This window comes from Helobdella robusta (genome assembly GCF_000326865.2).
Source record: "Helobdella robusta unplaced genomic scaffold HELROscaffold_35, whole genome shotgun sequence".
Classification (NCBI taxonomy): Eukaryota; Metazoa; Annelida; class Clitellata; order Rhynchobdellida; family Glossiphoniidae; genus Helobdella; species Helobdella robusta.
Window position 1 is genome coordinate 69586 of NW_008704704.1, and position 11424 is coordinate 81009.

An 11424-nucleotide genomic window follows, 5' to 3' on the forward strand; every position below is an offset into this window, starting at 1 on the left:
GATCTTCAATATGTTTTATTATTCTGTGATTAATTTTATTCAATTACAATTATTTCTGCAACTTTTTTATAGTTTATTTTATTCTTAATTTTCTTGGTTTTGTTATAATGTTAAAATCTTTGAAGTTTCTGTTCCTATGTAATCTTTAAAATTAAAAATTTTTAAAGTTTAGAAATTTTGAGTGTGAGTAATTTTACAAATTTCATTTAACATCGTCCAGACCAATGTTTCAAAAATTCAATAGTTTAAAAAAATGTTCAGAAACGCCGAGAGGATCTGAAGACTAACAATTACGGACCACACAAAATTATTTCCCACTGCAACTTCTTCAGATGTTTTTTTCATTTTTTAAACAGAGCTTTTATTAAAAAATATTCAAAATGTCAAAAAAGTACTGCTTCAAAAAATAACCAAAAATCTTTTTTTAAAAAAATAAATGACGAAATTTCATTTTTGAATAAAATTAGAAACCTGGTTGCAACAAAAGATAAATTAGTAAAATGAGTTGTAGTGTTATTTCATTGCAGAATCTGTAATGATTTCATGATATTAGTGAACTGATTCCCATTTTATTTTAGCACATCAATATAATTGTTCAATTTCGTCCGCTCTTTTGAAAAGTTTTTGAAAACTATTGAACCAAATGATTTGATATTTTGGCTGCCTTGAAAATAAATATATATAAATTAATTGGAAAACTGTATGTTAGTCTAACTATAATAAAATAAATAAAGACGACAAGAATATGGTTAGAAATATTGAGAAAGGTAACATTAAACTATCCAACGCTAGAAATTCGATAGATTTAATAAATTACTGAATTAATTATGGTCTTTTAAAAACATTCACATATATATATATATATATATATATATATATATATATATATATATATACGGTTGGCCAGTACACCATCTTCGCCACGACCACAAAGATGCATTAGTGTGAACATCTAACTCATTCTAGGCTTGAAGCGTTTCGTCCTTATGGGACTCATCAGTAGCCCGAGTTTAAACACCAACTTAGTGCAATAACTGTCTCAGTAAACTAAGGTGTTTTTTTAAAGTAATTCACAGAAACACTTTTGGTCGATATTGTCTATTTGCTTCTGCTTGTTTAGCCATATATATTCTCTATATATGGTATCACCATAATTTTTGCACATATATATATATATATATATATATATATATATGCTGGTAAAAAACCATAATTAATGCAGTAATTTATGAAATCTACCAAATTTGTATCTAATTATTTCTAACTATCCAACGCTAGAAATTCATTTAAATGATTTTGTTGCGGTGTTATAAATAATTTGTCTCTGCGTTCCTACTTTACAGGCCCCAGATATTCACTTTGCGTTGATCCATTATTTCTCTTTATCAGTAATTTCTTAGTCGGTAGCAAAGCTACTGCATTCTGTTGTATATTTATTACAGGGTTCTTTTTCTTTATCAAAAGGCGCTTAAAATGAAGATGATGAAGATGATAAAAATACACTATCAAATATTGAAAAATTGAACCAGAAACTAATCAAAGCTGAAAATGCAGTGATATTTCTTATATGTTGATATAAAGTGCGTTTGTATGTTTGTGTTTGAATGCTTATGTGCGTATATGCCTGTGCTTCACAGTAAAAGTATTTTAATTGGATAATAAAAATCTGCGCCTTCTAATTTCGAGACCTTTGACCCAAAGATGAAACCTCCAATGAAACTTCTCCACTTCCTCTCTCCCTTTCAAGCCTGATTCTTTCATTGTTGGTCAAATAAAATTGTAATTTTTGAATTTATTTCAAATTTAGTTTTTATAAAAATAATTACGACTGAAATAGTTGTCGTTGTAATGAAATCAATCAATCAATCAATCAATCAATCAATTAGCTTATAAAGCGCTATTTCCGCGATGTTCAACAGCGCTCCTCAATGAATTTTGAAAACAGATGGGTCTTGAGATCCGCTCTGAACTTCGCAAGTGATGGAGAAATAGTTAGAGAAGTAGGTAGAGAGTTCCAGAGAAAAGGACCAGAAAAAGCAAAAGCAGATTTGGCAAAAGAGTGTTTAACACGAGTTAAGAAAAAGCGAGAACAAGAAGACGATCGTAAACCGGGGCGTTTAGGTTCAATTAATATATCTGATAAGTACTTAGGAAATAATTTAGATTGAGACTTATACATGAACGTGCAAATTTTAAAAATTATTCTATATTTTATAGGTAGCCAGTGCAAGAGAACAAGATATGGAGATATATGAGAAAAGAAAGGGGCACGAGCAACTAGACGAGCAGCAGAGTTAAAAGCTTTACTTAAAGGATAGAGTATAGAGTCAGGAAGACCATAGTAGAGCGAGTTACAATAATCAATCCTAGATAAGACTAACGAAGTAACAAGAAGGAGAAGAGTAGGATCATCAAGAAAAGGCAAAAGTTTTTTTATTCTACGTAGATGAAAGTAAGAGCTTCTAGCAACACTATTAATCTGAGAAGAGAGAGACATAGTAGAATCAAAGATAAAACCTAGACTACGAAACTTATGAGAGACATCAAGAGTTTTAGAATCAGGTAAGATAATAGGAGGAATAGTAATTGAGTGTTTAGATTTATTAAAACAAATTAATTCAAACTTAGAAGGATTAAGTTTAAGACACATAGAATCAGACCAAGCGATAATCGAAGAAAGACATAGAGATAAATTATGAAGAACACTATTGAGATTAGATGGAGGAAAAGAAGTATGATTTGATGTAACAAACAAAACAAAAACATCAGATGATAAAAATCTTCTTTTGGCTGATCTGAAAATTAGAAAAGAAAATAATAAAATTTTTGTCGGTAATTTATTAAAAAAATACCATGCGTCCGCTTGTTTAAAATAACTAATTAATAACGCAGTTTCATGCCTGACAGAACAACAAATTATAATTGCTTGACCGAAATGAATGCAGATACCTACAACGCATTGTTCAGATCAAATTCAAAAAATTACTTCGCTAAAAAGGGATATCAAATGTTCAAAATAGGAAAAAGAAACCAAAACTGCCAGAAAAGCAAAATGTTTCAAATCCAACGACAACACAAAGCCCGTTTGAGTCTAAGTCGATTCGGAAAAATGGTCGGTCGTTCTTGGACTTGGAAGTTAAAATCGGAGTTGAACAAAGAGGCAAAAACGGAGCAATTTTGTGTCGGTGATATACATAAAATAATATTTTTCTACATATAAAACAATAATAAAATAATAATACAATATCGCTATCTCATTTCCACAAAAATATGACAAAAAAATAGACAAAGATTTAGGATTGGTTTTTTTGTTCAGAAACGGCCTTACATTCTTATTTGCCTGAGTCTAACCACCAGAGAATGCAGAGTAACCAATGAAAGTAATTTTTAATGTGTGACTTTTCAAAATATACTAGACTGTCAATTTCTATTCTTAAAAATTTCAATATTTTCTGTGCTAAAATATGAGAGTGCTCATTGTCAATAATAGAAAAGAATGACAAAAGTTTCCATTTTAAATTTTAAAATAAGCTGGACGTTCGAGGAACATCAGCCTACCACTTGCAACGTAGTACCGCGACCTACGCAAGTTGATCACGAAAAATGCTTTGATACAAAAATAAAAATAAATGCTGCCACGAAACGTATTTCGATGTGTTTGTGTCTAGCATCTCAGCGATGTTGTCGTTCATGGAAAATAAGTCATCCACATCAACGTTTTGAAATAAAGTTTCAATTCTGCAACGCATTCCTCTAATTCCATGTAGTTACCTCATCTTTTAAGGCAGAACAAACAGATTTGTGTAATAAATAAAATTTAATATTTTTATCTAACATGAACAAATGTTATAAATTTTTATAACTCAAACAGTGTTTTATGTTCGTTAATAATTTTGAACTTTTAAACTGATCGAAATAAATGGTACGTGCAAAATAATCATTTGAAAGATGGCCAAGCAGTAGGTTCAATCTTGTATCGGGATGACCGGGTTCAAGTGCATCCTGGTCCTCTCTGTCAAACGTTTGTGCTTTTTGTATGCTCTGCGTTTGTATAAAAAAAGAAACTCGCCATTGAATGCCATGGTAGTGATGACTGAAGTGATGCTACATGAACAGCGTATTTGTTGATTACGTACAATAAATACATCAAACATTCAAAAAAATGTTTGTCAATAAACATACCCCACTCACTTCTTGAAGTATTATTTCTTTGGAAATATTTCACTTAAAACAACTTTAAATTAGAAATAAGAAACAAAAATTAATGGCATAATGTAAATGCTCATGTAATTCAGAGGTTCGACCAAATATTTTACAGTAAACTAGCGTTACATACATAATGAACTTTAGAAAGTATGACAAGAATCAATTTGATACACGAATTTTTAAAGAACGACGAAGACAATGGTGCCTCAACGGAAGCGAACATCGTTTGATGAGAAACATTTAAGTATTTATACGCTGTCCCAACTCAACATGTATGCATCCAAGCCTCCTTCTCAAAGTGCCTATACATTATATATATATATATATATATATATATATATATATATATATATATATATATATATATATATGTGCGTGTGTGCGTATATATGAGTGTATGTGTACGTGCGTGAGTGTGTGTGTGTATTTAGAGATGCAGTGGTAGATGAGTAAATAGTTTACAAGATCAGCAAACATATGGTCTGGTCTGGTTACATATTATATTTTTTCTAATTAGGAAAAGAAAAATAATGAAAGAACAATTTAACTAAATTAAGTGCTGGTTTCAATCAGATCAGTTCGTCATCTACGAGTGACCTGCATGAGTCAAATATAAGTGACCAAAGAAGTTAAAGAGACAGTTAAATTGCGATAAATGAGAACTGAAGAAACTTCGGAGTAAAAGAACAACAACATAAAGTGCACACACGTAACCGAAAATTGTTTAGATAGATCTGTAAAAAATTTTGCAACCCACACAAACGTTACTTAAATTATCAACATACTACCCAATTATCATTAATACCGCTAATAAATGATGCGTATTTTGATGGTATTGCATTTTAGTACATATTCGACATTAGTTAGACTTTTTATTAAATAAATCATTAACTAAATACTATTACACAAATATACGTGATGCGAAGAAAACAATGCCTACAAAACTTGGGCCTGTAACAAATAAATTTAACTTTATGACAAAACTTTGGTGTTATATATACTCAAAAAGGTTTAGTACTTTAATCCACAATGCATTACGATAAATCTGTTGATAGACTGGAAATGATCCTTCTTCATAATTCTACTGAAAGTGGCGTGGTAACAGATCATTAGGCTTCAATCCAGTCTTGTAAAGGGAAGATCATCAAACGGGTGATGGTCATGTTTTTTTAATATACTTGACACGACTGTCATTGCTGTATGCTGTGCAATAACATGTGCAATAGCTCTGGTTGGAACAAGTCATCTGAAGCTGTGCATCTTGCCAATTCATCGCGAAACTCGGACAATGTTTTGTCGATTCACTAATAAGGAAACGTTTGGACAATTCTGTTCGGCTTAGAAAACCAATCATAAAATCAATTTTTAGAATTGGATATTGCAAAAGGAAGACGTGAAAGACTAGACAAAGGCAAAGTAATGATGACAACCCCATCTGTGCTCGCGCGAGCGTGGCAGGAAAATACGAAACTTGTGTGACATGTGCTAAGGGTCCGCTTGTTCAGCATATTCTATAAACAGTTCAAAAATACTGTGTGAACAATGTTTGTCATATTTAAATATATATTTTGAAGAAATATTGAATAACATTTGCATGTGATTTGTTTCGACATTTCATTATATTGATACTAGAATTAAAATCATACTTATACCAAGTCTAGGAGTGTCTCTCCCAACCACCGTCCGTAACCTCGTGCGATATTTCACTGCTGATAAAATGCTTGATACATGTTTTTCAGCTAAAAAACTATGTTAACTGTATTTTAGAAAAATTTTAATTTGTTAAAAATGATTTATATAGAAAATTAAATAGGGGTGCAAAATGCGCCTCATGTAGCAGGAACGTGGGTTTTTATAAAATTCCAATGAAGGGTTAATATTGTCTTTTTATAATCTTATTAAAATTAGTAATTTTATAAAATTGTTAGCCATGGTGGGTTATAGGAGAAACAAATGAGGCGTTTAAAATATAGTGCATTTGCAAGACGTTTGCTGGTGAATTATTGGGCAAACATCAGAAAACTGGTTCACAAGCAGCATAGGATTTAAACTACATCAGCCTCGGCCATTCCTAAAAATGTCCGAGTAAGCAATTTACATGCGCATGTAAATATTTAAACTAGTACACTCTGCGCCAATGCCGAATGTTCGAAGCGTTCATTACTTCTTATCCAATGTTCAAAAGCGTCTGCCTGGCATTTAAATTATTGATAACCGGTAATTAAAATTATTTTTATTTTTATTGAATTCCGACAAAATGCTGCCAATTTTGGTTTTTTAAAATGTCATTCTTAATTTAAAATGGATATGGAACGTGTGAAATGCAGTCTCCTCTATCCTTCCACAAATTACATGACATAATAACTTCAACAACTACAACCTTTCGTCAAAAAATTAACTCGCACTTCGACTACATACCTTCCTCATGTCAAACCGTAACTATTTTACTGATGACGTCAAGCATCCCCTACCACCACCATTCAAAACTACCACCCACACCTTCGTCAATGTTAACATAAGTGCCAAACCACCATTCAGTCAATCTATCTAGATAAAACTTTCATTCCCCTACCTAAAATATGTTGATAGTCAATAAATAATTATTTGTCACTTGTTTAATTTTTTATGGTATATATTAAATCATTTATTTATTTAACCAGACGACTCCATAACTCAATATTTAACTTTATATGTGACTCGTTAAGTTATTCTGTGTATTGTCTTGCTTGTACAGCATCGTCATTGTGCGTGTTTTAACAGAGTCTGAATTCTAATGAATATAAAAAAATATATTTATTTTTATCGGAAGAACTGAAATATAGTGGAACAATGATAACGAGTAAAAAATACTTAAGCCCAATGTTGTTCCACTGACACCGCCCATCCAACAGCCAACACTCATGTCATTCGTTAAGATGCGCCTTCAATGCGTGAAGATGCTCTTCCAATAGATTATCAACTTCACTAACTTGTAAATAATTGTAAAAAAACATAATATTTATGTGTATATTATATAAACATGTAAGTTATATGTATATTATATAAACATGTAAAATATATACATGTAAGCATATTATTATGAAATATATAATTATGTATGTGCGTGTGCGTGCGTGTACATTTGTACGTGTTGTGCGTGCAGAGAATGTTGTACATACTTATATAACTGCACAGTGGTTGTACATACTTATATAACTGCACAGTGCATGCATATAAAATAAGTTCACGCACGTGTTGTTCACACATATAATAAGCAGAAGCACTATGTATGTTCACATATACATGGTTAATATAGAATTCATCAAATATTTAAAGAGTGCTAGAATTGAATTTTTGAGCGGATTCATGATTTTGTACACAAACGTATTCGAGCGATCACGTGTACTTGCAAAGTAAACGATGTACATATATACGCAATAACCTTCGTGTTTACTGTAAACTGATGCTACATGTATGTACCTCGTACCTGCTGGGCTGCTTAGCTTCCATCGATCAAGTAAGTGAGCAAAATGGTAAATATTCCAAAAGGAATCTATTAATAAACTTTTATTTTTCAGTCTGTCGAAGATGATGAACGAGATGGCGCTCGATTTTTAAAGCTGTGACGAAAATTTTAAAAATTTTTTCAATTTTATCAAAGTATGAAAAATCTGTATTAATCACTCTAGGTTATTGTTATAATACTCGCTGTCGTAACCGTTTTACGATGCGACGGGTTCAAATCTTCGATTGAATAAAATACTCCAAACAGTTATTAGTTATTAAACTTTATTTACAGAAGAAATCAACTAATCGTTTAGATGGTCCGATTCTAGCATATTCTAGAATGTTCTAGTGCGTTCGGAAGCACGGTTATAACATTACCCCCTTCTTAGTTCTGTTCGTCCCGAACAGCTTTCGTTCCGGTGTCCGCATGGTACGGAGCCAGTCTATCCAAATGAACGATCATCATTCTTGCTCTCGGCTTCCGATATTCCTGAATACGGTAGACGACGTCATTCAAGCGGGTGATGACTTGATAAGGTCCTTCCCACCCTCGCTGGAGCTTTGGAAAACATCCTTTCTTCTTTACCAAAACAACTGGCGAAATCCAGGGACTTGATGACGGTTCGATGACGCCTTGATTCTGCATTGTCGTTATCATTTCGTTTACTTCTGTTTGTTTTGCTAGAGGAAGACGTCGTGGTACTTGTCGGATCGGTTTCGAATCCTGAGTATCAATTCGGTGAGTTACCAGAGCTGTTTTACCTTGGTCATTTTCACAGGTTGAAAACACGTCTGCAAAATCAGCAATCAACGCCTCGGCTTTTAGACGGTCTTCTTGATACAAATTGAGTTCATCCAGTGGATTTTTGGTAAGTTCTTTGATTCTACCTTTGTCAGTTGGTAGAACCTTTTCCTGTTGCTCCATATCTAATGATTTTACCAAATTTATTGATTGGCAATTACCTATTTCCTCGCCTTTTTTAATTTTAATAGTGGGTTTAGCGGTATTCATTATTCTGAGAGGAATAAGACCATTTTCGTTCGCTTCTACCAGGCATTTTCCAATGACCGCGTTCTGTACATTTGTCGTTGAGGTTGGCTCCATCAAATAGAACTGGTGGCCCCCAGGATCGCAATTCAACTTGCTCCATACGATGTTTTCAGATGATTGAGGTAGTTCTATGTCACAATCGACTGTCACTCGAATGCATTTTTCGTCGCTATCCCCCATTATCACTTCTGTATTTCTCCATCTAAGAATGCGTTTTTCTAAGTCAATTTTGAACCCATATTTTGTCAGAAAGTCGACACCTATTATGCATTCGTCGATGATATCCGCAACTAAGAATGAACCTTCGAATAACAAGTCGCCTAGCTGAACAGTACGGAGAATCCTTCCATAGACTGGTGCTGTTCCTCCGGTAGCTGTTTGAAGGATGTATTTGTTAGAAGTCTCTTTCTTTAGATTGGGTACCGAATCAGATCTTAAAATCATTTTTGTTGCTCCGGTGTCGACTGTAATTACACATTCTCGTTGATCAACTTTTCCGTTCAGCCATAGGTCGTTTCGATTTCGATGTAGTCTGGAAACGTTAATTACGGTACTGGGGGCGTCAATTCTACTAGCCAACCTCTGCCCCACAAAGTTGGCTCTTATTAGTTTTTCCGCTCCTTCGTTAGAAGGGGCCGATCAGGATCATCTTCTCTTCTTTTGCGCCATCTTGTCGCGCAATTTCGGCAGTAGTTATCTTTTAGGCGGTGTTTACAATCACGATGTAGATGGCCTTTTTCCACCACAAATCCAGCATTGGGGTACACCATGCTGTTAAGGTTCGCGTTTCACAACCACCTTCTGGCAAGGGCATTCTTCATGTACTTGGTGTAGACGTACGTCACTTTTTGATGCTTGCTTTGCCGATTCAAAAGTGAGACTGTGCGCAACGGCATCTTTGAGTTTTTGTTTATCTGACAAGAGAAGGGATTGCTTGAGTTCCGAATCACGAAGGGCTTTGATAAACGTATCCAGGGCAGTTTTGTCTCTATGCTCGGGGTCTGATGTCGGATACGACAGCAATGTCAACCGTTCGATATCTTGTGCCAGCTGCTGAATGGATTCACCAGATCGTTGCGTTCTGTTTCTAAGCTGATACCGATAAATCTGTTTCCTGTGTTCTTTACCATAACGTAAATCCAACGCGCTAACCAGAACTTCATAGTTGAAGTGGTTCTCCGCCGGAATCGTCTGAAGAATCTCTGCTGCTGAACCTCGCAGGGCCAGTATCGGTGCTGTTGCTCGTTCTTTTCCGTTCCAACAGTTACTAGTTGCCGCTGCTTCGAACTGGGTTTTATAAACGTTCCAGGACATCTCTCTGTCAAATGCTGGTACCTTCAAAGTTCTTCCGGATGCGTGATCTAACGGCATGGCCATTTTTTTGGATTGCTCCAATTCTCGCTTCAATTTGTCTATCTTGTGATCTACCTCAACGGTCTGACGATCAAGTTTCTGCTCTATCATTTCTATTCTTGTTGACTGTTCTTCAATCTGTTCTGCCACTTCCAATTTTACGTGTTTTAGCTGGTCCTTGATCTGTTTTAACTCCTCTGTCTGTCGTTCGGACTGTTTCTTGATCTGTTGTTTTAACTCTTCAGTCTGTCGTTCGGACTGTCGTTCGGACTGTTCTTTGATCTGTTGTTTTATTTCAGTTGACATACTAAGCAGAAATTCCATCATTTTAGCGGTTGTAAACGTGCCTGTGCTAATTTCATTGTCTTCGTTAGCACCATCAAACTTGAATTCGTCTGGGTTCTTACCTTCGTCAATGAGAGCTTCTCTCAGACGTGCTACTAGTACTTCTTTGTTGCCACTTGTGACAAGGCTTCGTTTCTGTAGTTCTTCTCGTAGCTAAACTACGTTCAAACCACACAGTTTTGGCATCGTGTTCTTTTTCTATGAGTAGTAATTCGCTAGTCGAAGATCCCACTTCTGACACTAATGTTATAATACTCGCTGTCGTAACCGATTTACGATGCGACGGGTTCAAATCTTCGATTGAATAAAATATTCCAAACAGTTATTAGTTATTAAACTTTATTTACAGAAGAAATCAACTAATCGTTTATTTCTAGCAAATTCAAATTAACGCAACAATTAACTTTTAAATTGTTTAAAATCTATTGCTGTGACAACGTCAACAAACAAATCAAATATCGCTTTAAATAATTCACCGAATTGCTATTCACGAAATCACAAAATCACGAATTTCACTAATCACGAATTTCACTAATCGCTAATCTTCTTGCGACGTGCGCTTATATACTCTTCGCAAGCGTCGTTTCTAGATTCTTCTAGATGGTCCGATTCTAGCATATTCTAGAATGTTCTAGTGCGTACGGTAGCACGGTTATAACATTATTATAGATCTAACGTTCATTTTCGGTCCAATTGCCTCGCAAGCATGTTTCGGAGGTATCATCAGCAAACACGGTGTATGATGCAGTTACACGTGAATCAATGTATTGCACTCGTCACATGTAACAAACAAGCGGGAATCTCTCTGCTTTCGAACCAGGTTATGGCAGCAGCAGTGCCAGGCACTTTATTTATTACACCATCGAGCCTCCCATATCGCGTTTTTTTCGAATGGTCAAACATGCAATTATATTTTCGTTTATATTTGTTTCTTAAATAATTTATGTGTTTGTCTTTGTTTTTTTGTTTGTTCGTGTGTGAGT

General features: G+C 34.4%; 1 protein-coding gene across 1 annotated transcript; it reads right to left on the reverse strand.

The window, feature by feature from the left end:
• Nucleotides 1–9517: 9517 nt before the first annotated feature.
• HELRODRAFT_175735 (hypothetical protein) lies at nt 9518–10627 on the reverse strand (the record flags this gene model as incomplete). Its single annotated transcript, XM_009023141.1, has 2 exons — nt 9518–10378; nt 10604–10627. The coding sequence occupies 2 exons, from the start codon at nt 10625–10627 to the stop codon at nt 9518–9520; spliced, it is 885 nt and encodes a 294-aa protein (XP_009021389.1).
• Nucleotides 10628–11424: the final 797 nt, after the last annotated feature.